The sequence below is a fragment of the Alligator sinensis genome, unplaced genomic scaffold (assembly GCF_000455745.1).
Source record: "Alligator sinensis unplaced genomic scaffold, ASM45574v1 scaffold113_1, whole genome shotgun sequence".
In the NCBI taxonomy this organism is placed as follows: domain Eukaryota; kingdom Metazoa; phylum Chordata; order Crocodylia; family Alligatoridae; genus Alligator; species Alligator sinensis.
The window spans coordinates 182,620-210,374 of record NW_005842918.1 but is presented as its reverse complement, the minus strand read 5'-3'; the positions used below and the strand labels follow the sequence as shown (position 1 = coordinate 210,374).

General features: G+C 54.6%; 1 protein-coding gene across 1 annotated transcript in view; it reads left to right on the top strand.

The window, feature by feature from the left end:
- LOC112548091 (IgGFc-binding protein-like) overlaps nucleotides 1–23,361 on the top strand; it is a 26,740-nt gene extending 3,379 nt beyond the window's left edge. Inside the window, exons 2-11 of the mRNA XM_025192384.1 lie at nucleotides 232–294; nucleotides 1,566–2,792; nucleotides 4,098–4,435; nucleotides 10,465–11,038; nucleotides 11,756–12,354; nucleotides 15,220–15,787; nucleotides 16,546–17,141; nucleotides 18,272–18,842; nucleotides 21,185–21,384; nucleotides 22,191–23,361. Of these exons, the coding sequence (XP_025048169.1) occupies nucleotides 234–294; nucleotides 1,566–2,792; nucleotides 4,098–4,435; nucleotides 10,465–11,038; nucleotides 11,756–12,354; nucleotides 15,220–15,787; nucleotides 16,546–17,141; nucleotides 18,272–18,842; nucleotides 21,185–21,384; nucleotides 22,191–22,343 (4,887 nt within the window). The 5' untranslated portion in view covers nucleotides 232–233 and the 3' untranslated portion in view covers nucleotides 22,344–23,361. The remainder of the gene's footprint in view (nucleotides 1–231; nucleotides 295–1,565; nucleotides 2,793–4,097; nucleotides 4,436–10,464; nucleotides 11,039–11,755; nucleotides 12,355–15,219; nucleotides 15,788–16,545; nucleotides 17,142–18,271; nucleotides 18,843–21,184; nucleotides 21,385–22,190) is intronic.
- The last annotated feature ends 4,394 nt before the right edge of the window (nucleotides 23,362–27,755 follow it).

Genomic DNA, 27,755 nt, shown 5'->3' with positions numbered 1-27,755 from the left:
CTCTCCTCTGGCAGCAGGCATCCAGGCTCCCAACCCCCACAGACCCCCCCACCCCCACCTCTCCCCTCTCAGCTCTAGGAATGACCCCCGGTGTCCAGGCTCCCCACAAGACCCCCTTTGCAGACCCAGGAGGGAACCCAGGAGTTTGGGGTGGGCTGCCAGGGGTGTCGCCCTGTTTGCCTGGCCTGGTGGCCCCATGGTGATGCCTCTCCTTTGGCCTTTGCCTTCCAGCCATGACGAGGATGATGGGGAAGACGCTGGTGCTGCTCTCAACCATTCTGGTGCTCCTGGAAGGTAAGTAGTACACAGGGTGGGGTGTTTGAGGTGGGGGGGTCTCTGCTCTCCCCATTGCAGGCTCTGAACTGGGGGCTGGGCCATGACAGCCCAGACACCTGGGCTCTCCCCAGCTCTGGGAAGGGAGAGAGGTCCAGGGTTTAGAGCAGGGGGGCCTGGGAGCCTGCTCTCCCTGCTCTCCAATAGCTGAAGTGGGAAGGGGCGGGCGGTGTCTGTGTCTCCCTGTGGCTCTGCTTCCCTCTGCTGTCTGCAGTTGGGCTTCATGCATGTGTGCATGTCTGTGTTCATAGGCAGGCAAGGTTCTTTGGGTAGATGTGATAGCGTTTATTAGACCACCTGAGTAGTTGGAAAAAAGTTCTTAGCAAGCTTTCAGGTGCAGTGCATGTTGGTGTGTGTCCCCTGGACACCTGAGCGGCGTGTGTGTGTGTGTCCGCATGTGAGTGTGTGTCAGACACCTGGGGTAGTGTGCACATGTGTGTAAGCACACACTTCTGCAGCAGCCATAGGAGGATCTCCAGCCAGGCCTTGTGTCATCTGGCTGTCTAGAGATGCGTGTGTGTGTGTGTGCATGTGTGCGTGCGTGTGTGCATGCACCCTGCAGCCCCCACCCCCCAGAGCCTTTCCAGGGCCCCAACCCCTCCCTGCCCCCCCCAGATCGCCCACCTGGGAGTTCCCATCCAGCTGTTGGACCCCAGGCACCTGCCCTCTTCCAAGGAGTCTGGATCATGTCCTTCCTTCCTCGGCCTCCAATCTCACCTTTCTCTGGCTGGAAGCGTGGCCGGGTTGAGGATGGCCCAGCTCCCAGGGCCACGGATGAATCTGTGCCGCTGCCCCTCTGCAAAATCCACCAGTCTCTTGCCAACCTCTGGCATCTGCTTACTCCGTTCCCCTCCCAGGGATGGGAGAGAACCCAGGCATCCGGGCTCCCAGTCCCAGCTCCCCCTGCCCTCACACCCCAGCCCCACTTCCCTCCAAAGAACCCAGGCATTCAAGCTCCCAGCACCCCCTGTTCTAACCCCACAGCCTCAACTCCCCTCCCAGATTCAGAAGAGAACCCAGGCATCTGGGCTCCCAGTTCCCCCTGCTCCTCCTTAGCTCCCCTCTGCTGAGACCCCTTCCACCTCCCGGCAGCCGGCAGAAGACCCATGTCAACACTCCCACGTCTTCTGCCAGCCACCTTCATTCCCTCAGCAGCCACCTCCTTCCCAGAATGTACTTAACTTGGTAAGAACAAATGCGGTCTTAGTCTTCCCTTCCCTCTTCCCTCTCAGGTGGCACCGAGGGCCGGCATGTGGGCCGGGACTTCATCACAGCTTTCATGCAGAACAGCGCCACGTCCAGGGAGCCCAGCTTCCAGCTCTTCATCACCGGCTTCTCCCCAGTCACAAAGGTCAGCGTGTCTGCCCCCAATGGCACCTTCCACAGCACTGTGATGGTGGAGCATGGGAAAACGGCCACGGTGCAGCTCCCAAACTTCGTGGAGATGTGGGGCACAGGGAGGTTCAACAAGACCGTCCTGGTACAAGCAGACCAAGATGTGGCTGTGTTGGCCGTCAACTACAAGCTCTACACGGTGGACACCACTGTGGTGCAGCCTGTGGGGAGCCTGGGGACAGAGTACTATCTGGTGACACCTAGTGGCAAAGTTGAAGACTCCTACAAGGAGTTTGCCGTCATCACGGGTCAGGTCCCTGCCACAGTTACCATATCCCTGACCGCCCCAGTGACCTTTGAGGAGCAGGTATACAAAGCTGGCGAGAAGCTCACCCTTCAGCTCCAGCCCTTCCAAGCCGTCCAGCTCCAGAGCCGGAATGACCTATCTGGGAGCCATGTGGTGTCCTCGCAGCCCGTTGCCATCCTCAGTGGCCACAGCTGCGCCTCCCAGAACAGCCCCTGTGACCACGTGGTAGAGCAGCTCCTACCTGTCTCCAGCTGGGGAAGCTCCTTCGTGGTCCCACCGTTGTCCTTCCAGCGCCGGTATGACGTTGTCTACATCGTCGCAGCCCAGAAGACTCGCATGAGCTACCGTTCCGGGAGGTCTTGGCGTTGGCGGGACATGGGAGCTGGGCAAGTTCAGAAGCTTGAGATCACCCGGTCCAAAGCCTTGTACATCACCTCCACCACTGGCATCCAGGTCTTATTCTTTTGCACAGGTGGCACCAGCCGGGGCATGAAGTTCGACCCCTTCCTCATCACCATCCCACCCATCTCTGACTACTGCCTCTCCTACCACCTGGACGGGCTGCAGGGCTTTGAGAACTATGCCCTTGTTGTGACCAAGAGCATGGCCAGCAAGGAGATTGCCTTAGATGGGCACCCACTGGCTGACATCAAGTGGAACGTGGTGTCTGACACAGAGTACTCATGGGCAGAGTATGGCCTGGGGGACAGAGGTGGCTCTCACACCCTGACGCACCCCAATGAGCCCTTCATGGCACTGAGCGTTGGGATCTCGTCACAGTACTCTGGCTATGGCACAGCAGGGCTCTGCGGATGCAGTAAGTCCCTTTAGCCTATCTAGGGGAAGTATCACCCAAATAAGGACCACCATTGGCCTGTCTAGGGGAGATACCACCCAACAACGACCAGCGTTGGCCTGTCTAGGGGAGGTTTCACATCAATAAGAACCACTCTTGACCTGTCATGGGGAGGTGTCATCCCAACAGGGACCACCATTGTCCTGTCTAAGGGATGTGTCACCCTAATAAGAACCACCATTGGCCTGCCTAGGGGAGGAATCATCCCAATAAGGACCACCATTGACCTGTCTAGGGAAGATACCACCCAACAGGGATCACCGTTGGCCTGCCTAGGGGAGGTGTCACCCCAGTAAAGACCCCTAGGTGAGGAATCATCCCAATAAGGACCACCATTGACCTGTCTAGGGGAGAGACCAACCCACAGAGACCACCACTGTCCCATCTAGTGGGAGTACCAGCTCACAACAGCCACCGTTGTGCTGTCTAGGGGAGGTACCAGATCACAGCGGTCACCTTTGACCTGTCTAGTGGAAGTATCACCCCAGCAGGGATTACAATTGTCCTGTCCCCAACAGGGTCCACTGTTGACCTGTCTAGGGGAAGTACAAGTCCATAGTGACCACCGTTGTCCTCGCTAAGGGAAATACCATCCAATGGGGACCCCCATTGTCCTGTTCAGCAGAGGTACCACCCAACAGGGACCACTGTTGTCCCAACTAGCGGTGGTACCAGCTCACAACAACCACCCTTGCCCTGTCTAGCGGTGTTACTACCATCTCACAGGAACTACCATTGTCCTATCTAATGGTGGTTTCACTCCACAACAACTGCCATTAGCAGCACACATGCCACTGTCCTGTCTAGCAAAGGTGTCACACCACCATTTTTGTGTGTAGATGAGATAACACTTCACAAGAACCACAGTTTTCTAGTCTAGCTGAGGTATCACATGACAACAACCATCATTTTCCTGTCTAGTTGAGGCACCACCACCCCACACGTCCCTCCCCATGTCCCATCCTAAACCATTTAATCTCCTGCCCCTTCAGGGGGTCTTCAGGGTGTGTTTCCACCCCCTACCACCTTGCATCCATAGCTCAGCAGCACAACCGTACTCTAGGAGATGTAAGTGTCATGACATGACCATAGCACAGCCAAAATAGTCCTCCGTTACCCTGACAATAAACAGTTTCTCATTAGGAATTGCCCCTCATCCTCCTTTAAGCCGGGTGTGGGGGCTTCTCGCCACCACACCGGGCTACACATTAGGGGTTTCATGGCCACCGTCTTTGCTTAACCTGCCACCACCATGTTCTTTTATAGGCAACCCCATTTCCTGTAGCAACACCACATGCCGGAAGATGGAAACATGCCAGGCCATGGACTGCCGCCCTGTGTGCATGCCCACCTCTGAGGCCTCCTGTCAGGCATGGGGGGCATCACGGTACCACACCTTTGATGGGCAGGATTTCGAGTTTGGTGGCACCTGCACCTACACCGTCACCAAGACCTGTGGCCCAGACAAGACACTGCCAGCTTTCACTGTTGAGGCCAAGAGCAAACAACGGGGCAATACACAGTCTACCTATGTCAGCAACGTGACCATTCAGGTCTATGGGATCAGCCTTTCCGTGGTCCAGGCTGAAGACGGGTTTGTGAGGGTAAGAGAGTGCTTGGTTTTTTTGATTCCCTTCTTAACAATGCCCAACATTTTATTGTAGCGGTAGAGTGTTGTTGTAGCCATGATGGTCCAGAACTGATGTGAGAAGCAAGAAGTTTGCAGGGTGATCTCTTTTATTGGCCCAACTATATACCTGGGATAAAGTCAGACAAGCTTTTATGTGGAAGACCTTCTTCCTCCAGTCTCCAATTCTATGAAACACAGAGACCTGAGGAAGGACGTCCTACATTCGAAAGCTTGTCTGACTTTATCCCAACTACTGAGTTGGTCCAATAAAAGAGATGACCCTAAGAAATCCTTGCCTCTCAGAACATTTGATTGGCTCTTTGCATACAGAGCTGATGTTTTTGGAGAGTCATTCAATCTCTGGTTGTACTAGATGATCTCTTAAGATCTCTTCCAGCTTTCCTTCTCCATGATCTGTGCTTAATGAGTGCAGGAACTCTCAACAATGATTTCAAGGTCTCTTTTCAGAGTCATCAGCGCTAGTTCAGAACCCAGTCTCATGTCAGTACACAGTGATATTTGTTGCATCTCTTTCTCCTCCCAAAAATGGGATTACAAGTTGTAATGTAACCCAAGTCATCCCAAAGTTTTAACCAGACCTGGCGAGCTAGAGCCAATCATTGCCAATCGACATCATCCACACCTTGAATTGAGGATGATCTCTACTGCAGCTCATTGGTAGGTTTTGAGTCCAATCTTTGAGCCACTGATCCGTCCACAGATGTTGCAAGTCTTTCCGCAAAGAATAGTAGGCCAAAGGCTGGGATTCTTCTCCCTTTCTTTCCTCTGCTCTCTCTTCTCTGCTTTGAGAGTGAAACGCTTTACCCTGAAACAGGGTACCACTTGGTTGAGGTTGCAGTGCCACTGGAGTTGGTTGGCAACCAGTTCCTCCCAGCTCTTGATGTCAGCATCCTTTTTTATTTTCTTGAGGTATTGGCATCTGTTTTCTCAAGGTACATTGATAACCTCAACTTCTCTGATCCAACAGGGCCTCTCTTCAGCAAAATGATGAGCTCAGTCATGAGCTGATCCAGGCTTTTGAAAAGGGGGGTGTATATAACACAGCCAGGAGCATATTTAGGGTGCCTCCCCTTTCATTCCCACTCCATCCAGACTTTACAAGCAACTGCTGGAAGAGGCAGCAGCATTTCAATTCAGGCAATAGATGATGGAGTCAATTGACTTCATGACTCATTGTCACCTCCTTGAATCCTGCTAATCTCTCCACTCCACAGGGGTTAACGACCCTCTCTGCTTTTTAATGGACTTGATGTTCTACTATTCAAACTCTCCTTTCTTCTGCTCTGTTGCTGTCTGTTAGCCAATCCTGGTCATGTCTGTCTTCCATTTCACAGCCTTGCAGACTGTTTTTAGCTCTAGCTAGAAAGCTTCACTCAGGTATGGTCCTATTAACTGAAGTGTGGAAATGATGGACAGTGAAGAATTAGAGGTGTGGCAAGGGCACTCAGGAAGGCTAAATTTTGTTTGACTAATCTGTATGAGACGTACATCTCACTATAATGGCCACAAAACTAATGGCACAATTTTTTTTTACTATTTTGACTATGTTTCGACTAGTTATGTCTCTTTAGATGGTGTGTATCAACTAGCAAATTACTACACATGCCAAAAAGTTATATTTGTTTCTGCTTTGACCTCAAACTGAATAATCCAGCCCTAGACCCCAAGCCGGTTTGGAAAACTTCTAGTTTCTCTTTAACTGGAGAAAAATATGGTCCATGTTTTATGCAATGAAGTTGCACAGAGAAAAATATGGTCCATGTTTTATGCAATGACCTTGCACCCCATCCACATCACCCACCTTTGCAATATCCAAGAGCTGCCCACAAACAGCTCATACCATATTGACTCAAATCCAAGACAAGCCTAAATGTAAGACACTGCGCCCCCCCCGCCCCCTCCTGCCAAATAACTAGATGTTATCATTGGAAAAAATTATGATTTGGTTTTAATTTTCCCTGTGTCAAATCTAATTATTGACAGGCCCTCTTTAATTCAGCCCTTCCACTGATGATGGGGGCAAGCAGTAGACGGGCAGGTGGTATGGGGAGGTCAAGCAACTTGCTCCCTGCCAACTCTGCCCCCTGCCTCCCCCCTCCCCCAGCCTCTGTTTCCTTCCTCCCAGTCCAGTCTATGCTCCTTGCTGGTGGGCTTCATCCCAGTTGTGGCCTGGGACACTGACCATGACTCCAGCCCAGCTCTGTAGCAGCTGTGTCAGCTCTGTGCCACTGCTATGGGTCCAAGCTGGGGCTGGACTCACTGCCCCAGGCTGCAGTATGCGTGGAGTCTGCCAGCACAGAGCAAATGTAAGGGGAGGTGGGAGAGGGACAAGCCAGGGAGCACAGGCTGCATGTGAGGAGGAAATGGGGAAAAGAGGGTGCTCTGTTACTCATAGGGGCATGGACAGTAGCAAGGCAGCCTGCAGCTGGCTGTAAACCCAATTAGGCGGCGCTGCCTGATTGGGAACAGGGCCCAGCTGATCCTTATAAGAGCAGGGCCCCGAACAGCAAGGCAGCAGTCTGCTGCCAGCAGCTGAAGAGGCAACACTGGCTGAGCTGCTGCTCAGTACAACCTGGAGGTAAGGGAAGGAGCTATTAGGGAAGGCAGAAGGCTCCTGGTTCTGGGCATGACTGGAAACTGCACCCTGCCAGGGAAGGGTGGTCTGGTGGGGCTGTCCATGGTGGGACAGCCCCCCAGAAATGCCAGGCCAATTACCTCCCCAGTGAAAGGTGGATAAGGGTGCCCAATAACCCCAGTCCCCCACATCCCTGGTGGGTAGTTTGATCAACGCAGGGGGAGCCCAGGATAACTGCAAGTACTGAGGCAGGGCCCAGGTCAGGTGGAGGGACCTGAGGCAGCACCCAGACTTGCAGTGGAGTCTGAACCTACACTATGGAGCCAGGAGTAAGGCTCCAAGGGGATGGGGTCCTGAGCCTTGGGGAGCTGAGAGGATCTCCTGGGTGAAGGGATAAGGGTAATAGCTCAGGGAGAGCAGATGGGATGGGGCTTGGAGCCCTGGTCCCATAGTGAGGGGCTCAGAGGCCTGGTGTGAGGGGCTTGGAGTCCAGGATGCTGGTTGGAGCCCAGTGTGAGGGGCATGAAGCCCAGTATGTGCATTGGAGCCCCATGTGAGGGTCTTAGAGGGCAGTGAGGGTCTTGGAGCCCAGCGAGAGGCTTGGAGCCCAGTGTGGGGGCCAGGGAGCCCTGAGTTTATTTGGGAACTTGATAAGGCTGGGTGTTAGGCCACGGAACATTTGCAAGGCATGGAACATGATAAGGGAAGATCAGAGTCATGTACATAGGCCCTTGTCACCAGGGCGGGTAAAGGGCAGCCTTCTGCCTGATTAACATCCAGTAATCATTAACATCAAGGCGTGGCAGATGAGGTGGGTGGGTGGTTAGCCCTAAGACAAGCGGATGGGTCAACATTTGATACCGGCCCCAAAGCGCCTACTTGTTACAGGGGTACAGATGGCAGCCGGAAGGGGACAGGCAGCAGCTGCGGCTACGGCCCTGACAGGGCTGGATCCAAAGTCAGAGCAGCTGCCTCCCCATCCTCATACTCAATTCTAACACAAGGGGCTTCCCCACCCCCCATGAGAAAGCAAAGGGGGTAAGAGTGCCCAAAAGCCCCCCCACTCACCAAGGGCATTTGGGAATGCCTGATTGCCAAAAAGGAGGCATACACCCAGTGGAAGGGAGGAGCTATCACCAAAGAGGAGTACACCTCCACCGCTCAGGTCTGTAGGAGAGCTGTTAGGAAAGCTAAGGCAGATACAGAAATAGGGCGAGCATCGAGGATCAAAGATAACAAAAAGTCCTTTTTTAAATATACAGGGAGCATGAAGAAGGCACCGGGTAATGTGGGGCCCCTGCAGGATATGCTTGGCAATCTGGTGGTTGGACCAGAGGAGAAAGCAGACCTCTTTAACAATTTCTTTGCCTCTATTTTCTTGTGCAGGGACCAGGACTCCCCTACCGAGATTCAGGATGGACTCAGGAGAAACTCTGCCAGGCCTAGGGTCAGGGAGGACTGAGTTAGGGAACTTCTAGAGGGCTGGACGTGTTCAAATCAGCAGGTCCAGATGCTCTCCACCCCAGGGTGTTGAGGGAATTGGCAGGGGTTATCGTGGGACCCCAGCATGGCTTTACAAGCACTTGTGGTACTCTGGCCAGGTGCCGAATGACTGGAAGAAGGCCAATGTGGTCCCCATCTTTAAAGAAGGGAGGAGGGAGGACCCGGGCAACTATAGGCCTGTTAGTCTTACTTCAATCCTGGGAAAACTCTTTGAGAAGATTATCAAGGAGCACATCTGTGATGGGCCAACAGCGGGGATGATGCTCAAGGGCAACCAGCATGGTTTCTTTAGGGGAAGGTCCTGTCAGACCAACCTGATTGTCTTCTATGATCAGGTCACAAAATCCCTGGACACAGGAGTCGTGGCGGATGTAGTCTTTCTGGACTTCAGGAAGGCCTTTGACACTGTCTCCCACCCCATTCTCATTAAAAAGCTAGGTGGCTGCAGCATTGATGCCTACACAGTCAAATGGATTGCAAATTGGCTGAGGGGTCGTACTCAGAGAGTGGTGGTGGACGGGTCATGTTCGACCTGGAGGGAAGTGGGCAGTGGAGTCCCCCAGGGCTCGGTCCTTGAGCCCTCACTATGCAATTTCTTTATTAGTGACTTGGACAACAGGATGAAAAGCAGCCTGTTTAAATTCACAGACAACACCAAGATTTGGGGTGAGGAGGGCATGCTAGAAGGGAAAGACAGATTACAGCAGGATCTGGACAGGTTACAGGGGTGGGCAAATGAAAATAGGATGGGATTCAATACTGACAAATGCAGGGTGCTGCACTTAGGCAGTAGGAACCAGCAGCATACCTATAGGCTGAACGTTACCTATCTTCATAGTCAGGGCAGCTAGGATCTGGAACCAACTTCCAAGGGAGGTGGTGCTGGCTCCTACACTGGAACCTTAAGAGGAGGCTTGACGTTTACCTGGCTGGGGTCATTTGAGCCCAGTTTTCTCTCCTGCCCAGGGCAGGGGGTTGGACTAGAAGATCTACAAGGTCCCTTCCGACCCTATGTCTATGAATCTATGAATCTATGAATCTATAACTATTGGAGTGTGCACTCAATTGCTAGATTACATATATAATGGGGTTTTTTTAAACCCCAACAAACTAGTTAAAAAATAGTCATAGCATCAAAGAGAAGTGGGGCTAGAAGGGACATCCAGAGGTAACATCTAGTCCAACCCCCTGCCTAAAGCAGGATCAGCCCTGTCCAAACCATCCCAGACACATCCGTTCTCTGACTTCTTAGCAGATCTATACAGTCAAACCTGACACAACCACTGCTGAGGGTGAGGACTGGGTTGTGCCAATGCTTCTTCTGCGACTTAAAGACTGAGTCAGGGTTAGACAGATTTGGGATCAGGAAGGAATTTTACACCCTGGTCAGTTTGATATGGACTTGGGGAGGGGTGTTGCCTTCCTTGGTAGTGGGAGCACGGCCTCTACCTGGGATCTCTTGAGCATCTATTAACAACCATTTCCAGCAGCAGGACATTGGCTGCCGTGGTCCCCCCGCTTTCTCTTTGCTAAGGTTGGGTGTGATGTCTGATGTCATGTCAGGGTTGACAGTAGCTTTACAAAGAGGTGAGATGCTGAATGTGTCTGGGAAGGTTTGGGCAGGGCTAATCCTGCATCAGGCACGGGTTGGACTAGATGTGACCTCTGGAAGTCCCTTCCAGACCTGCTTCTCTATAAAATCATAGATTCACAGAAAATGAGGGTTGGAAAGGACCCCAGGAGGTCACATCTAGTCCAACCCCCTGCTCAAAGCAGGCCCAGCCCAAACTACATCATCCCAGTCAAGGCTTTGTTGAGCCCTATGACTCTAATCATTGCGATAGAGGAGGATGGAGAGGTGGGAAAATGTCCTTGGATACTGACTGCAACTTTTTGGCCTGCAGGTGAACAACGAGAGCTTCCCCCTCCCTGTCACCCTTCACGGAGGCAAGGTGTGGGCGTACGAGAATGGGGCCTCCGTGGTCATTGTGACTGACTTCTCCCTAAGGGTCTACTATGACTGGGATGGCATCTTGGTTGTCAACATCTCCAGCAGCTTTGCTGAGAGCCTGTGTGGCCTGTGTGGGAACTACAATGGGAACCCCAAGGATGACTTCACCACCCTGGCTGGCACCCTAGCTGTAAGCCCCAGTGAGTTCGGGAAGAGCTGGAAAGTACCAGACGGAGACCTCTTTTGCTGGGATGAATGCCAGGGGGACTGTCAGTTGTGCCCCCCAGACCTGGCCAGTAAATACCGGGCTGAATCCTTCTGCGGCTGGCTCACTAAAGGGATAGACAGTCCTTTCAGCCAGTGTCAGCCCATCATTGACCCGCAGCCCTACGTGGATGCCTGTGTCATCAGCATGTGCCAGCAAAACGGTCACCAGGAAGCACTGTGCCAGGCACTGAAGAACTACACTGATGCCTGCCGAAGACAGGGGATCCCAGCCACTGACTGGCGGACACCCACAGCCTGCCGTGAGTCTGTTGGGCATGGGGAGAGGTGTGAGATAGTCCTGGGGTATGGAAGGGATGGGGAGATGGGAAACATGGTATGCATGGAAGAACATAGGATCATAGGGATGGAATGGATGCCACCTAGTCGAGATGTGAGCAAAGTGGGGTCAGGAGGAGGGAATGAACCAATGGGAAGACATCTGGGGTGGTGGAATCTTCTCCCATGGGGACCATATTGCTAGGGATGCATCCAACTAGCTCAGGAGGAAACTGGTGAAATGGTCTTCCCGTGAATAGGATGGGAGCTTTAGGGGTGCCAAAATAGGCAGACAGGAGCAGCAGCTAGGGACTTTTAGGTCCCCAAATCAGGTTAAAAAAAAATCCTCCACCTCCCCTCAGCATCTTCCCCCTTCCTTTCCATGCTCACTGTCACCTTTACATTCCCCCTTCCACTTCCTGCCATGGATGCCCCAAAATTGCTACTTGCCCTGTTTCAGCTGGGGTGTGCAGGGAGCCAGGCTCAGCTGGGGACAGCAGCAGCACACGGTTGGGGAAGGTGGGGAATCTTAACTGCTTTGGGGAATTAAAGAAAGTCCCCAGATGCTGTTCCCATAGCATAGTACAGAAGGTATGGGGAGTCCACTGCTGGATCACCCCTAGGTGGGTTGGACCAGGAGATGCCCTGGTGGATTGGGGCACTCTCCCCTCCTGACCCCCAGTGTCCCATCCCTCCCACAGCCCTGGCCTGCCCCGAAGACAGGCAATACAAGTTCTGTAGTTCCGCCTGCCCCGCGACATGTGACAACCTGCTAGCCCCAAAGAACTGCTCCCTGCCCTGCATGGAGACCTGCAAGTGTCGGGAGGGCTTTGTGCTGGATGCTGGGAAGTGCGTGCCTAAGGGCCCCTGTGGCTGTGAGTTTGAGGGGCGCATCTATTCCCCTGGGGAGAAGTTCTGGGGGGACCAAAACTGCAGCAGGTGGTGCCTCTGCAACCCCCAAACCGGGCAGGCCGACTGCCAGGAGGTGAGCTGCAAAACTGGAGAGGAGTGCCGGGTGGAGAAGGGAATCCAAGGATGCTATCCCGCCAACTACACCACCTGCACGTCCATTGGGGACCCACACTACATCACCTTTGATGGGCAGAGGTTCGACTTCCAGGGCAGCTGTCTGTATCAGCTTGCTGGGCTGTGCAAGAAGCCCAGAGACCTGGTGGACTTCCAAGTCTTGGTCCAGAATGACAACCGAGGCCTCAAGACTGTGTCCTTCACCAGAGTGGTGGAGGTCAGAGTCCACGGGGTCAATATCGCCATCAGCCGGGAGCATCCAGGACGGGTCTTGGTGAGTTCAACCATTGCTCTGTTCTTGGTCATTGTCTCATTGCATGTCTCAGAGTTGTTTCTCCCTGGTTTTGGCCATCACAACATCTCCTTCCTTCTTCACTTCCTCCTTCCTGCCCACATCCAGCCCCCAGGAGGCCTTTCAAAAACAAAGTGTGTATTCGTTGGGTGTCACAGAGTTTCTTCCTGGTTTCAGCCATCACCCTATCTATTTAGTTTCATAGGTGTAGGGTCGGAAGGGACCTTGTAGATCTTCTAGTCTGATCCCCTCCCCTGGGCAGGAGAGAACTGGGCTCAAATGACCCCAGCCAGGTAAATGTTGAGCCTCCTCTTAAAGACCCCCAAGGTAGGAGACATCACCCACCACTTCCCTTGGAAGTTGGTTCCAGATCCTAGCTGCCCTGACTGTAAAAGTAGTGCCTTCTAATGTCTAGTCTAAGCCTACTCTCTAGCAACTTATGGCCATTATTCCTTGTTACTCCAGGAGGCTCTTGGGGGAACAAGGTCTCTCCCAAACCCCGCTGGTCCCCCCTAGTAAGTCTATAGACAGCCACCAGGTCCCCCTCAGCCTTCTCTTGTGAAAGCCAAACAGGTTCAGGTCCCTTAGCCTCTCCCCATAGGGTCATGCAATCATCTTCCTTCTTCACTTGTCAGCACGTCCTTTCTTCCTTTGACCTGTATCTAGAGCAGGGCTGAAAGGGATAAGAGGAAGGATTTTCCAACCAAAAGAGGCTAAAGTTTTTCTACAGCAGCAGGACATTGGCTACTGTGGTCCACCTGCTTTACCTGGGGCAGGTTTGGGTGTGAGGCCTAGGGTTATGTCAGGGTTGATGATAGTTTTACAAAGAGGCTGGATGTTGGATGTGTCTGGGATGGGTTGGATGGGACGGTCCTGCCTCAGGCAGAAGGTTGGACTAGATGTGACCTCTGGACATCCCTTCCAGCCCTTCTTCTCTACGACTCTTGACTATGACTCCATGACCTTTGGAGGTCCCTTCCATCCCTACTTCTCTATGACTATGACTCTGTGACCTCTGAAGATTCCTACCAGCCCTTCATCTCTATGACTCTATGACCTCTGGAGGTCCCTTCTAGCCCTACATCTCTATGACCTCTGGAGGTCTCATCCAGCCCTGCTTCTGTATAACTAAGATCCTATGATCCCTCAAGGTCCCTTTTAGCCCTACTATGACTCTATGACTATAACTCTATGATCTCTGGAGGTGCCTTCCAGCCCTCCTTCTCCATGATTATGACTCTGTGACCTCTGGAGGTCCCTCCCAGACCTTCTTCTTTATGACTCCATGACTATGACTCTATGAGCTCTGGAGGTCCTTTCTAGCCCTACTTCTCTATGACTTGTGGAGGTCCCATCCAGCCCTGCTTCTCAATAACTAAGACCCTATGATCCCTGAAGGTCCCTTCTAGCCTTACTTCTCTGTGACTCTATGACTATGACTCTATGACCTCTGGAGGTACCTTCTATTGCTATATCTCTATGACTCTACAACCCCTGGAGGCCCTTTCTAGCCCTACTTCTCTATGACCTCTGGAGGTCCCATCCAGCCCTGCTTCTCTGTGACTAAGACTCTATGATCCATGAAGGTCTCTTCAGATTTATAAAACAATAGAAAATATTTATAGTGGATTTATAAGACAAAAAAAGTTATCAACCCAACTTATATTTTGATTTATAAGACAAAAGAAAGCCAATTTTAATTTGGATTTATAAGACAAAACAATTTATCAAACCAATGTATATTGGGATTTATAAAACCAAAAAACCCCAATTTCTATTCAGATTTATAAAACAAATTCATATTCAGAGTTATAAACCAAAAGAAAACAATTTCTACTTGATTTATATGATTTATCAAGCAAGTTTACATTTGGATTTATAAGACAAAATAATTTATTTCTATTTCGAGTTATAAAACAAAAGAAAACCAATTTATATTCAGATTTATATTAAAAAAATACAAAACTTTTACCACGGTGTAAAAGTAAAGGAAACCCATTTATCTTCAGATTTATAAAACAAATTTATATTGGATTTATAAAACCAAAAAAAAATGTATAGTCAGATTTATAGAACAAAAGAATTATAAAAGAAGTGTATATTCAAAATTATAAGCAGAACAAAACCAATTTCTATTTGGATTTATAAAACCAAATAATTTATTAAACAATTTTTATTCAGATTTATAAAACAAAAGAAAACCAATTGATCTTTGGATTTATAAGGCAAAACAATTTATCAAACCAATTTATATTTGGATTTATAAAACAAAAGAAAACCAATTTTTATTTGGATTTAAAAATCAAAATATTGTATAGAACAAATTTATATTCAGATTTAGAAAACGAACAATTCCAAAAACAAAATCTCATCTTCTTGAGTATCTTCATGGGCCTTCGATACTTCACTGCCCGTCATTTCTACACCTGATTTAATTGGTCCACACGTGAGTGAAGTTTTTAGCTAGAGCTACAAACAGGCTGTAGGGTGTGATCTAAAAGAGAAATGTCACCAGGAGCAGCTGACAGGCAGCAACATTGCAGAAGAAAGGTGAGCTTGATTGGTGGAGCATCAAACCCGTTAAAAAAGAGAGGGTTGGTAACACCTGAGGGGTGAAGAGCTTAGCAAGAATGGGGATGATGAGCTGTGAAGTCAAGTGATTCTCAGCCCTGCCTGAATAGAAATGCTGTGGCTTCTCCCACCCACTGGCTTGAAAGTCTGTGTGGAGCAGGGATTGGTGGGGCAGGGCAACTACACCACTGCCACCCCTCACCCCGCCCCGATTCCACCCCAGCAGTGGCTGCATTTTATTGCTGATGCCCACTGCCAATCTCTGACCCCTCCTAGGTGAATGGCTTGCTGACCCACCTGCCCTACAGCACCGCTGGGAGCCAAGTAGCCGCTTTCAGGAGGGGCCAAGAGGCTGCAGTCCACACTGACTTCGGCCTCACTGTTGCCTTCGACTGGCAGAGCCGAGTAGTGGTCACCCTGCCCAGCACCTATGTAGGCACTGTGTGCGGCCTCTGCGGTAACTTCAATGGGGACGGGAGCGATGACCTGCTCATGAAGGATGGCAGGGCAGCCCCAAGCCCCACAGCCTTTGGACGGAGCTGGAGGGCAGAGGCAACGCCAGGGTGCACTGAGCCCGATGCACCACGATGCTCCCACTTCTTAGCCATTGAAAGGAAGCAGAGACGGTCGGTCACGGAGTGTGGGATGATTCGCAACCCGGCTGGGCCCTTCCGCGCCTGTCACGGCACGGTGGACCCCCAGGGCTACTTCCAGGACTGTGTGTATGACTACTGCTTCTACCGGGGGCACCAAGGCATCGTGTGCCAGCTCGTGGCTGCCTACGCCACCGCATGCCAGGCTGCCGGGGTGGCTGTGGAGACCTGGAGGTCCAAGACCTTCTGCAGTGAGTGTTTCAAATCAGGTCTCTCCTAATAGGATCAGAGTATCCCCACAAAGGGGAAACGAGTTGGTGTCATGTTCAGTCCAGCTTGGCGTCCCTGGGTGAGCTGGGGGTCAAAAGATTTTGAGTCAAGAGGGGCCAGGAGCCTGGGTGCCTGGGTTCTCTCCCCAGCTCTGGGAATTCAGTGGGGTCAGGGGTGTTAGGGCAGCGGGGGTCTGGAAGTCCGGACGCCTGGATTCTCTTTCCACATCTGGGGGTGACATCAAATGGGGTAGAGCGTGGGAACCCAGACACCTGGGTTCTCTCCCCAGCTCTGGGAGCACGGAGTGAGTGCTCATGGGTTACAGCAGAGGGGCTAGGAAACAGGACCGCTGGGTTCTATTTCCACTCCTGCTCTATGCTCCCCCACCTATCTGCTGCTCTACTTTCTGCTCCTTGCCCTGTGCTCCCAGCCCCACCTGCAGCTGGGCTTTCCACTCTCTGCCCCATGCACTGCTCTTCTTTCTGCCCCCTGCTCTATACTCCCTGACTCATCTGTTGCTCTGCTTTCTACGCCTTGTCCATCTGGTGCTCTGCTTTCTGCTCCTGCCTCATTGGCTGCTCTGCTTTCTACTCCCAACCCTGTACTCTTGGCTCTGTTTGATGCCCTTCTATCTGCTCCCTGCCCACCACTTCAGGCCCAATCTGCTACTCTGCTTTTTGCTCCATGCCGCATCAGCTGCTCTGCTCCTCCTCATGTCCCCTCTTGCCTTCCCCCACAGACCTCCCCTGCCCCCGTGACACCCACTACGAGTTGTGCGGCCCTGGCTGCCCGGCCACCTGTCATAACCCCTCCTCTCCGGCCACGTGTGATGCACCATGTGCCGAAGGTTGCTTCTGTGATGCTGGCTACGTCCTGAGTGGGGACCGGTGCGTGCCAGCTGGGGAGTGCGGCTGTGTCCACCAGGACCGTTACTACAACAAAGGGGAGATCTTCTACACTGATGCCTCCTGCCAGGAGAGATGTCAGTGCCAAGCCAACAGGACAGTAATGTGCCAGCCAGCCACATGTGGAGCCAGTGAGGAGTGCCGCGTGGAGCGGGGCATGCTGGGCTGCCACCCCACACGCCAAGGGAGCTGCGCAGTCACAGGTAGCTCCCACTACATCTCCTTCGATGGCCGGGCCTACGATCTCCAGGGCTCCTGCGCCTACATCCTGGCCCAAGACTGTGGTGGGGACCAGGGGCCAGGGAACTTCTCAGTGGTGGTGGAAACCAGCAGGCCCAGGGAGGGCAGCGCAGCCCTGGCCAGGGCAGTGGTGGTCTCAGCCTGCGGCCACACCGTGGCCCTGGAGAGAGGCATGCCCTGGAACGTCACGGTGAGTCTTCCCAGCACGAGCCTAGGTTTTGGTGGTGGTGGTGTGTCCTGGGCCCAGACCATGGCTCTCAACCTTCTTAGAGGCCAGATCTCCCTTGTTAGAGTCCATCACCCCTCATTAGAGTCCAGGGCCTCCTCGTTAAAATCTAGACTTCTTTTTAGGCTCCAGGGACTCCCCCACCCCCACCCACTCCCAGCCCATTAGACTCCATAACCCTTTCCTGGACTCCAAGTCCCAACTTGTTAGACTCCAGGTACTCCCTCATTAAATGCCAGATGTCCCTTGTTAGGCCCCATCCTCCCTTGTTAGACTCCAGAGGTACTCATTAGACTCCAGATGCACTTATTAGATGACACTTCCACTCCTTCCCCACCACCCCACTTGTTGGACTTCAGGCTTCCCTGTGTCCCCTTGTTGTCCCACCGGGCTTGGGTTGTGAAACAGCAGATCCACTGGGCTTGTATGTGTCCCAGTTGCCCGGGGGTGGGTGTGTGTGTGTGTGTGTGTTGCATGAGACGGGGACACCTGGGTTCTGCATGTGTGTGTCTGTGTCTGACATGGATGACTGGAGTGTGCGTGTGTGTTTGTGTGTGTGTGTGGGAGTCAAATCCTGGGTTGGGTGTATGCATGTACACACATGTGTTTGTGTCCTGGATGCCTGGGTTCTGTGTGTGTGTTCATGCGTGCGCATGCGCATGTCCTGGGTGCCTGGGAGTGTGCGTGTGTGTTTGTGTGTGTGTGTGGGAGTCAAATCCTGGGTTGGGTGTATGCATGTACACACGTGTTTGTGTCCTGGATGCCTGGGTTCTGTGCGTGTGTTCATGCGTGCGCATGCGCATGTCCCGGGTGCCTGGGTTGTATGTGTGTGTACCTGTTTACATGTGCGTCCTGGATGCTGTGGGGGAGGGTTGTATGTGTCTCAGATGTCTGGGTTCTGTGTGTGTGTGTGTGTGTGTGTGTGCGCGCACACTCATCCCAGACACCTGAGTTGTGAGTGTGTGGGCGTGTGTGGGTGCGCACATGTGTCCCAGATGCTGGTGGGGGGGAGGGGGGGAGGGAGAGAGAAGGAGAGGGCAGGTCCCAGCTAACGACTTCTGCACAGCTGATGAACTTCTCTCCCATTTCCCCAGGTGGACAGAGAACTCTACACCCTGCCCCTGTCTCTGGATGATGAGAAACTTTGGGTCAACCAGGAAGGGAACAACATCATCATCCAGGCTGCCTCTGGCCTCCAAGTCCTCTACGACACCTCCTCCTATGTCCTGGTGACCGTCCCCAGCACCTACCAGGGCCGCTTGTGTGGCTTGTGTGGCAATTACAACGGGGACGAGAATGACGACTTCCTGCTGCCCACTGGGAAGGGCACCCAGAACGTGGATGAATTTGGGGCCTCCTGGAAGGTTCCAACAGATGGTGTCACGTGCTCCGACAGCTGTGGAGACCAATGCCCCATCTGCGATGAAACCAAAATGGCACCCTACCTGGCCGAGACCTCCTGTGGGCTCATCCCAGCCACATCTGGCCCCTTTGCCAGCTGCCACTCGCTGGTCAACCCCAACCACTACTTCAACCACTGCGTCCACGACATGTGTGTGGCCAGCGGGACCCAGGAGACCCTCTGCCAGAACCTCCAAGCCTATGCAGCTGCCTGCCAGGTGGTCGGAGCCCAGATCAGAGCCTGGAGATCCTCCACATTCTGCCGTAAGTTTTCAGAGGTGCCTACAGCCATCACTTTTCAGTCAGTGGCTTCCTTTGCATAGACTCAGAGAAGAGCCAGGCTGGAAGGGACCTCCAAAGGTCATGTCCCTGCTCCAGGCATGATTGGCTCCATCAAAACCATCAATCCCATTGCCTCAAAAGTCCTCGAACCTGCCCCAGGTGAAGCGAGGGGACCAGGGCTGGCAGTATCCAGCTGCTAGGGGTGAGGCGGGGGGGCATTCAATACCAAGCAGAAGCCATGCCTCCTGCTACAAAGGCAAAGTTCCCCCAGTCCATACCAGTCTGAATCAGAACCTCCTGGACCTCAGTGCTGGAGGATGCTAGGGAGAGGAACGGATCAGACCCAGCTCACTCTCCCCTCCAGCCTCCACTCCTTGCCACCACATGACACAGGCCTATTTGTCATCCTCCGGGGCGTGGGCCCAGGCTCACCAAGTAACCAGATGAGGAGGCTACAAAAAAGGATGGCAATTGATTACTGGGGACAAATCATAAAAAAAAAAGGCACAGGAGTAGAGGTCAAAGGTTCAGAAACAAGTGGCATGTTGCGTCTACACATGCACTTTAATGTGCATTAGTCTATTTTAATGCTCATTAAAGTATCACTAAAAAAACCACCATGCTATTTAGTTAACATGCATTAAAATAAGCTAAAGTGCATTAAGTGTCACTTAAAAACTATGGGCATTTTTTTACATATGCTGTAGGACACGGCACCGGGCGCTTTAATTAGCAAGCTGTGCTAATTAAAAGTGTCCACATGTCACGCATATCACATTCCTGGGCTGAAAAAATGGTGGTGGTGCACTTTGAACTAAAGCTCATCGTACATGTTTTATTTCAAAGTGCCCTACCACTGTTTTGTCTGCATGGAGACGTGCGGTGACACTGATACAAGTGATGTGGGAGTCTGCTCTGACATGCTGGAATTGCACTTCCCGCATGTATATAGGAGCCCCGTGCTCTTTAGTTAATGCATATTAAGACAGGCTGATGTACATTAACACAATGGAAATACTAGATTTAATGTGTATTAACTAGAGTGAATTAAAACACATGTAGACATGAAGAGTGCCAAGGGGTGGACACCGAGCAGAGCACACCAGACAGCACACACTGGCTCCTGAATGAGTCCATGGAGCCAGTGGGCACTGCCCAGTGATGCTTTCCCCGGAGACGGGAATGAAGTAAGGTAAGGAAAGTGTCCCTATGGTCCCCAAGGACACTCCTGGCCAGGGCCTCCTTTCTCATATATAGCCAAGCTGGCCAGGGCCAGGAGGAGGTTGACCAGGAAGTCCTGGGCCTTGGTGGGGCCACAGGTGGGAAGTGCATAAATGAAGAAGTGAGGGGAATAGTGCAGGTTCTGGGGGAGGCAGTGCAGGGGCTGCCAGGTAGGTGTGCGCCAGTGTCCCCCTCTGCTCACAAAAGGGGCAGGTGTCGGGGACATCTGTGACCCGCTCCAGATACACACCCGTGGCGATGGCTCTGTGGAGGAGCTGCTAGCTGAGGTCCCTGGGGGCTCGTGGGATCAGGGTGGAGTACAGACTTGTCTACCTGGGACCCTCACCTGCGGTGTCCCACTGCTTCCACGTGACACAGGAGACCAGGGCATGATGGACCTAGGGTCCCATCCAAGACAGGGCCACTCTTCTGTTCTGATGTGGGAGGTAGATCAGAGCCCAGAGGGTCCTAAAAGAGAGGAGCAGGGACTGGGGTCAGACAGGAGCAAGGCAGAGGGCCAAGGAGCACTAAGTTAATGTGCATTCAGACAAGCTAATGTGCATTTACACAATGGAGGATGCATGTGCACGTGTACTTTAATGCGCATTAGCCTATTTTAATGTGTGTTAAAACATCACCAAAAAACTCATGCTCTTTACCTAATGCACATTAAGATAGGCTTAATGTGCGCATTAAGATAGGCTAGCCCAGTTTTCTAGTACCTCACAGTGGAGGTACTAGACTTAATGTGCATTACCTAAGTGCATTAATTGAACGTATAGATGCACCCAGAGATACTAGATTTAATATGCATTAACTAAAGCACATGTAGACACCAAGGAAGTGGGAGAGGTTTGAGAGCCCTCCTATCAGGGGCTCAATAGGTCCCCCGGGGTCACCCAATTACTTGTGAAGCTCCTCAAAGGAGCCACCAGGTCTGAGCAGGGCTGAGGTCCCAGCCACCTTGGGTTCAAATCAAGGTCCCAACAAGGCTGCCCCAATGTCAGCTGACCTCCTTGCACCCCCTGGATCCGCTGGCGCTTCCCACTCCACCCCCAGCTGTGTGCAGTGGTCACACGCCTCTGCTTGTCTTCCCTCTCCAGCCCTCCTCTGTCCAGAGTGGAGCCACTACGAGCCCTGCACCCACTCCTGCGCTTTCACCTGTGCCAGCCTGGCTCACCCAGTCCAGTGCACGCAGAGATGCTATGAAGGGTGTCAATGTGACGATGGCTTCCTCTTTGACGGGGACAAATGCATCTTCCCGGAGACCTGCGGGTGCTTTCACGACAGGAGATATATCCGGGTAGGCCCACCAGCTATCCCGCAGTGCCCTAGGCTTTGCGTACCCCCTCTGCCTGCCCCACAGCTTCATCATTAGAATCCAATCCAGGAGAGACAATTAGAGGGTGGCTGGTTCCTAGAAGGGCTCCTCTTATGAAGGAGTGGGGCTAGAGGGGACCTCCGGTCATCCATGCCCTGCCAGAGACAGGATCTATCCTGTCCAAACCATCCCATCCAGATCTATAGCCTAACCCAGAGCCCTGGATTGGGGCCCTGGACTCCTGGGTTCCATCCCAGGTCTAGGGGATTTGGGGCCTAGACTCCTGGTTCTACCCCAGGTCTAGGGGATTGTGGGAGCCCGGGTGCCTGGGTTCTGTCCCAGGTCTAGGGCATTGGGACCCCGGATGCCTGGGGTCCATCCCAGATGTAGGGGATTCAGAGCCCAGATGCCTGGGTTCTATCACAGCTCTAAGGGACTGGGGGCCGAGACACCTGGGTTGTATTGCAGGTCTAGGGGATTGGGGCCCCAGATGCCTGATTCTTGCCCAGGTATAGGGGATTGGGAACCTGGATGCCTGGTTTCCATCCCAGGTCTAGGGGATTGGGAGCCCACATCCCTGGGTTCCTTCCCAGGTCTAGGAGATTGGGGGCCCAAACTCCTGGGTTCTACCCCTGGCTCCAGGAAGGGATTGGGGCCTGTGGGTCAGAGCAGGATGGGCCGGGAGCCTGGACACCTGGGTTCTTTCAACCACAGTCGGAACGGACCCCAGGGCCCGGGTCTCAGCCCTGGCATGACTGACACTGCCCCCCTCCACCTTCTTTCCTCAGTCCCAGGCAGCTGTGATGACCCCCAACTGCACCCAGCGCTGCCCCTGCCACCTCCGCAGCGTCCTCCTCTGTGAGGGCAGTGCCTGCAACACCAGGCAAAGCTGCACGCTCAGCGCCGGGACCTGGGGCTGCGCCAGCCAGGACGGACTGTGAGCACCGGGGCCGACCCCCCAGCCCTGCCACGGGACCAGCTGGGATGCCTGCCTCCCCCACACACACTTGCCTCAGGGGCCAGATCCAGGATACTACCAGTGCCACCCAGCGGGCGGCTTTCCCGTGTTTGGAGAACTGGGGGCAGCCACAAGGTGGTGCCATTGTCTTAGTTGTGCCCCCCGCCCCCAAAAGCAATGGGGTTTGGGAGGGTAGATCAGTGGTTCTCAACCCTTTCAGACCCCATACACCCTTGCTAGACTCCAGGTACCCCTTTGTTAGACTCCATATCCCCTTGTTAGACTCTGGTCTCCCTCGTTAGACTCCAGATATCCCCTCATTAGACTCCCAGGGCCCCTCATTAGGGGGCTCCTCTCATTAGAATCCTCCCAACTCCCTCATTAGACTCTGTACCCCCTTGTTAGACTCCGGACTTCCTCATTAGACTGCAAGCCCCTCCCTCATCAGACTCCAGACCCCCTCATTAGACTCCAGGCCCTCTTGTTAGATTTCAGGTTCCCACACATTAGAAGCTGGATCCCCTGAGTAGATTCCAGACCCCCTCATTAGACCCTGTACCCCCTCATTATACTCCAGATCCCCTCATTATACTCCAGACCCCCTATGTTAGATTCCAGACTCCCTCATTAGTCTCCAAACCCCCTCATTAGACTCCACACCCCTCTGTTAGATTCCAGATCCCACCTCATTAGACTCCAGACTCTCTTAGACACGTCCTGGTCCAACCGATCCCCCCAGCCACACTGTCACCCACCTCCAGGGCCCGTTGCCTCAGGAAGTTGGTCCCAGGAAAAACAAAGAGACAGAGATCACGGTTGTTACTGTATTTTCTGCATTACAACATGTACCCCTCCCCCCACCCCCCAAAAAAGCAGATGTGTCATACATGAGACATACGGTAAGCAGCTAGACCCCCAGCCCCAGACTCAGCCCCGCACCCTGGATCCAGCCTCGATTACCTGTGAACTGCCAAACGCAGCTAATAAACACCCAGGTGAAGCCCCTGGTCTTTCTCCTTGCAGCAATGGGGCTTTGCGGGGGCGGGGGGAGGCTTGGGACCAGCTCCAGGTGTCAGTATGAAGGGGGCAGGGAGAGAACCCAGATGTCTGGGCTCCCCATCCCCCTGCTCTTCCAACCCACACCCCCTACCAGAAAACCCAGGCATCCAGGCTCCCAGCCTCAGTTCCCCTCCCAGACCTAGAGAGAACCCAGGTGTCCGGGAGGGAAGCCAAGTATCCGGGCTCCCAGCCCCCCCGCTGCCCCTTTCTCACCCCCCAGGTCCTCCAGAGAGCCCAGGTGTCCAGGCTCCCAGCCCCGCCTGCTCTCACCCCACACCCCAATTCCCCTTCCAGAGCTAGACAGACCCCAGGTGTCCCAGAGGGAACCCAGGTGTCCAGGCTCTCTCCCCACGCCCCGCTCTCACCCCCCAGCCCAGGCACCCAAGACCTGCAGCCCTGCCTGGCACCACCAGGGGGCAACCCCGTGTCGGGCCCAGGTGAGACAGGGCAGGGTCCCTGAGTGGCAGGGAGGGGGGCGAGCAGGGGGAGCCGGGACACCTGGGTGCTCTGCAGCTCTGGGAGGTGGGGGCCGGGGGTTGAAAGCCGGGGGCGGGGCTGGGAGTCTGGACACCTGGGTTCTTGAGGGGGTTTTACCTTCCCCTGGCACTGGCGTATCTGCCCTCTCCCATCCTACCTTACCCCTAAACCTCCGAGGCCCTAAGACCCCCCCAGCCATGGGCGCAGCAGGACCTGGATTACAACCTCCTACTGCTGCTGCCCCTCTCCACCCCAGAACTAGCTGCACCTCAGGCCTAGAGTGGGGATGGCCCAAGGGGTTTGGGCACCACAGGGCTGCTCTTGGGGCCTGATCCCCAGGCTGGGGACCTGGAGCAAGGCCCAGGCAGCCTGGGCCCCCCTGGGGTGGGTAAGGCGGGGAAGGGGGGCAGCCAGGATGTGGGGTGGCAGGGAGGGGTCTCCCCCGGACACTTGGACACCTGGGTTCTGCGGGTATGGGTGGGGGGGGCATGGGGTACATGCACTCATGCATCCTGGATGCCTGGGTTCTGTACTCCCCCGCCCCTTGGCACTGTAGCTGGTCCCTTTCATGGGGCGGGGGGGCAACATGGGGGTTCCTGACTGCCCAAAAGCAAATCCCACCTGCCCAGGGGCATATCCCATGGGGAGGGGAGGTTACTGCGGACATCTCCCTTGGCTTAGAGTGGCCCTGGGGCTCCTAGGCCAAAGGGAGGTGTGGGGCAGGGAGGGAAACTGAGGCAAGGTGGTTCTGGCAAAAGTAAAAGTAAAGAGGCAGTGGCATAACCCACTGGAGAACCCAGGCATCCAGGTTTCCAGCCCCTCCCCACCCCTGCCCCACTCTCACCCTGCCAGACTCCACTCCCCTCCCAGAGAACCCAGACATCCGGGCTCCCAGGTAGCCTGTTATAACCCCCTAGCTCCCACGCCCTTCGCAGAGAACCCAGGCGTCCCGGCTCCAAGCCCCCCGCTCTCGTCCCCCAGGATCCAGAGCTGGAGAGAACCCAGACATCCAGGCTCCCAGCCCCTGTGCCCCTCCCGGAGCTGGAGAGAACCCAGGCATCCGGGCAGGGGCACATCCGGGTGGCTGGGTCCGGGCCTGGTTTCGGCCCTATTGTTATCCCGGGTTCCCTGCTCCCCTGCACTGGATAATTGGGGTGGGTGGAGATGGGGCAGGAACCTTTGTTCTGTTGAACAATAGCGGGGGGGAGCTGCCCCTCGGCCCGCCCCTCTGCCCACCCCCCTGCTCAGCTCAGGGCTGGTGGGGAGTAGCCAGGATCTCCAGGCCTACTGCTAAGATGCAGCCAGTTCTGGGGTGGAACAGCTAGGAATGGCCACATAGAACACAAAGCTGCATGGCTCCAAACACAGTCAGTTCTGGGATCTGGCTACATATAACAACACAGAGAAGGCCTCCCCAGCCTCCTCCCTGCCCACAAATGCAGCCAGCTCTGGGGTGGAGCAGCAGGGGAAGAGCTGCATAAAACAGCACAGAGAAGGCTTCTTTGGCCCTGATGCAGCCAGCACTGGGGGGAGCAGTTGGGGGAATGGCCGCATATAACAGCACAGAGAAGGTCTCTCCAACCTCCCCGCCACCCCCAATGCAGCCAGCTCTGGGGTGGAGCAGCTGAGGAACAGCTGCATATAACAGCACAGAGAAGATTTCTTTGGACCCAAGATGCAGCCAGCTCCAAAGGTGGCGGGGGAGGGAGAGGGAGCAGCAGGAGAATGCCTGCATATGACACTGCCTGGCAAATACAGGCTTACCCATGGAGTGGGGGTATGGGGCGGGCGTCACGCGCCAGGCACCACCTGGGGCAGCGCGTCCAGATGGTATCGCATGGCAGTGGCTTTGATGCAGTCCCGGGGAGGGGGCTGCTGGGAGCCCAGACACCTGGGTTGTCTCCAGCTCTGGGAGGGCAGTGGGGGCTGGGGCTGAGAGCAGCGGGGCCTGAGAGCCCAGACACCTGGGTTCTCTGTGAAGGAAGTGGGCACTGGGGGTAGAGCGGGGGGCACGCCTGGGTTTTCTGGGGGGTAGAGCACAGGGGTGCTGTGAGACCTGGGTTCTCTCCTGGCTCTGGGCAGGGAGGGAGCTCACATGGGCTGGGAGCCCAGGCCCAGGGCTACCCAGAGGCCTCTGTCCTGCTGCTTGTGCCCTGGCAGCTGTGGCCAGCCTGGCCCGAGGGCAAGAGGGAGCATTCATACCCCAGCTGAGCCCAGAGTCTAATAGGGGGTCTGGAGACTAATGGAGTGGGGTGCAGTCTAACGAGGGGGTCACCATCTGTAATGGAGGGCCCCACAGAGCACGTTCTGGTGACCCCGGGGCCAGGCACACGGGATCCCCCGGGGGGGCATCCGGGGAGTTGGACACAGGTACATGGGGGGCCTGGCTGAGAGACCCTGACCTGGGTGCGTCGTGGTGTGTGTGTGTGTGTGTGTGTGTGTGTGTGAGGTGCCTGGGTTCTGTGGGTGTGTGTGTCCCAGGCATTTTGGTTGTTGTGTGGGGGTGGGGGTGTCCAGGATGCCTGGGCTCAGGGGGGGTGGTCCCTGTCCCAGAGACCTGGGTTCTGAGCGTGTCAGGGAGGGCGAGTGTGTGTGCGACGCATGCCTGGATTCTGTGTGTGAGATTATGTGTGTACACGTGTGTCCCCCAGACACCTGGGTTCTTTCTGTGTGCATGTGACCCGGACATCTGGGGGGGGGTGCACTCATGTCTACATGCACAAGCTTGTGCTCACACGCGTGTTCACATGTGTACATGTATCCACCCCCATGTGACCAGCTCCACCCTCACACACCACCTCTCCCACCCCGGGCCCAGGGGCCAGATCCCCACAGCCCCCTTGTCTAATGATATGCTTGTACTATGCATGGCTGCTTTGCATCCCCGCATTGCTATGCACAGTCAGGGGCTGGGCATTGTACAGCACCTGGAATGGCTCCAATCCTGGCTGCGGGGGGGGGGGCTGGATCTGGATCTGGATCGGGGGCTACATCCAGCACCTGGGAGGCCCCGATTCTGGCTGGCAGGATTCTGGGCCTGTGTCCGTGGCTGAGAACAATGGGTTCGTTAGCACTAACAAGGCCAGGGCGCAGTGCCCTGGGCCCAGGCTTGGCTGTTCCTTTGCTGAGCAATTATCCCGGGACGAGACAGGGTCACCGCAGCCAGCACCTGGGGGAGGGGGGCACCCAGGATGCCTGGGTTCTCTCCCCAGCTCCAGGGGAGAAGGGACTTAGGAGGGGTAGAGGGGGATGGGAGCCCAGGCACCTGGGTGCTTTGGGAGGGCAGTGGCGGTCAGGGGGTGAGAGCAGGGGAGCTGGGATCCCAGATGCCTGGGTTCCCTGGGAGGGGAGTGGGGGTCAGGGGTTAGGACAAGGTGGGGGCTCTCATTGTTATTCACAGCTCCCCTGTGATTGGCTGCACCCCCCCAGGTCAAAGCTACCAGCACACAGCCGCCCCTGTGAGCCAGACCCCTGCCCCTCCACCCCCCCGCCCCCCGGGGGAGATCAGAGCAGGGCACCGAGTCGTCATGGCTATGCTGGACCCAGGCAGGGAGGAACCCAGGAACTCAGGCTCCCAGCAGCACCTGATCATATAACATAAGGCGGGAGGGTCTGGGTGGAGAGAAAGGAGCAGAGACATAGAGATGGGAAGAAGAGAGGGAGGGATGGAGGGGTGGGCAGGAGTGGGGGAGATGCATGGGTGGGTGGATGGTTGGGCAGCCTGGTAGATGGATGGATGGAAGGGTAAGCGGGTGAATGGATGGATAGATAGATAGATGGGTGGGTGGATCTGTGAGTGGCTAGCTGGATAGGTGGATGCGTGCGTGGATGGGTAGATAGGTACATGGATAGAGGTAGG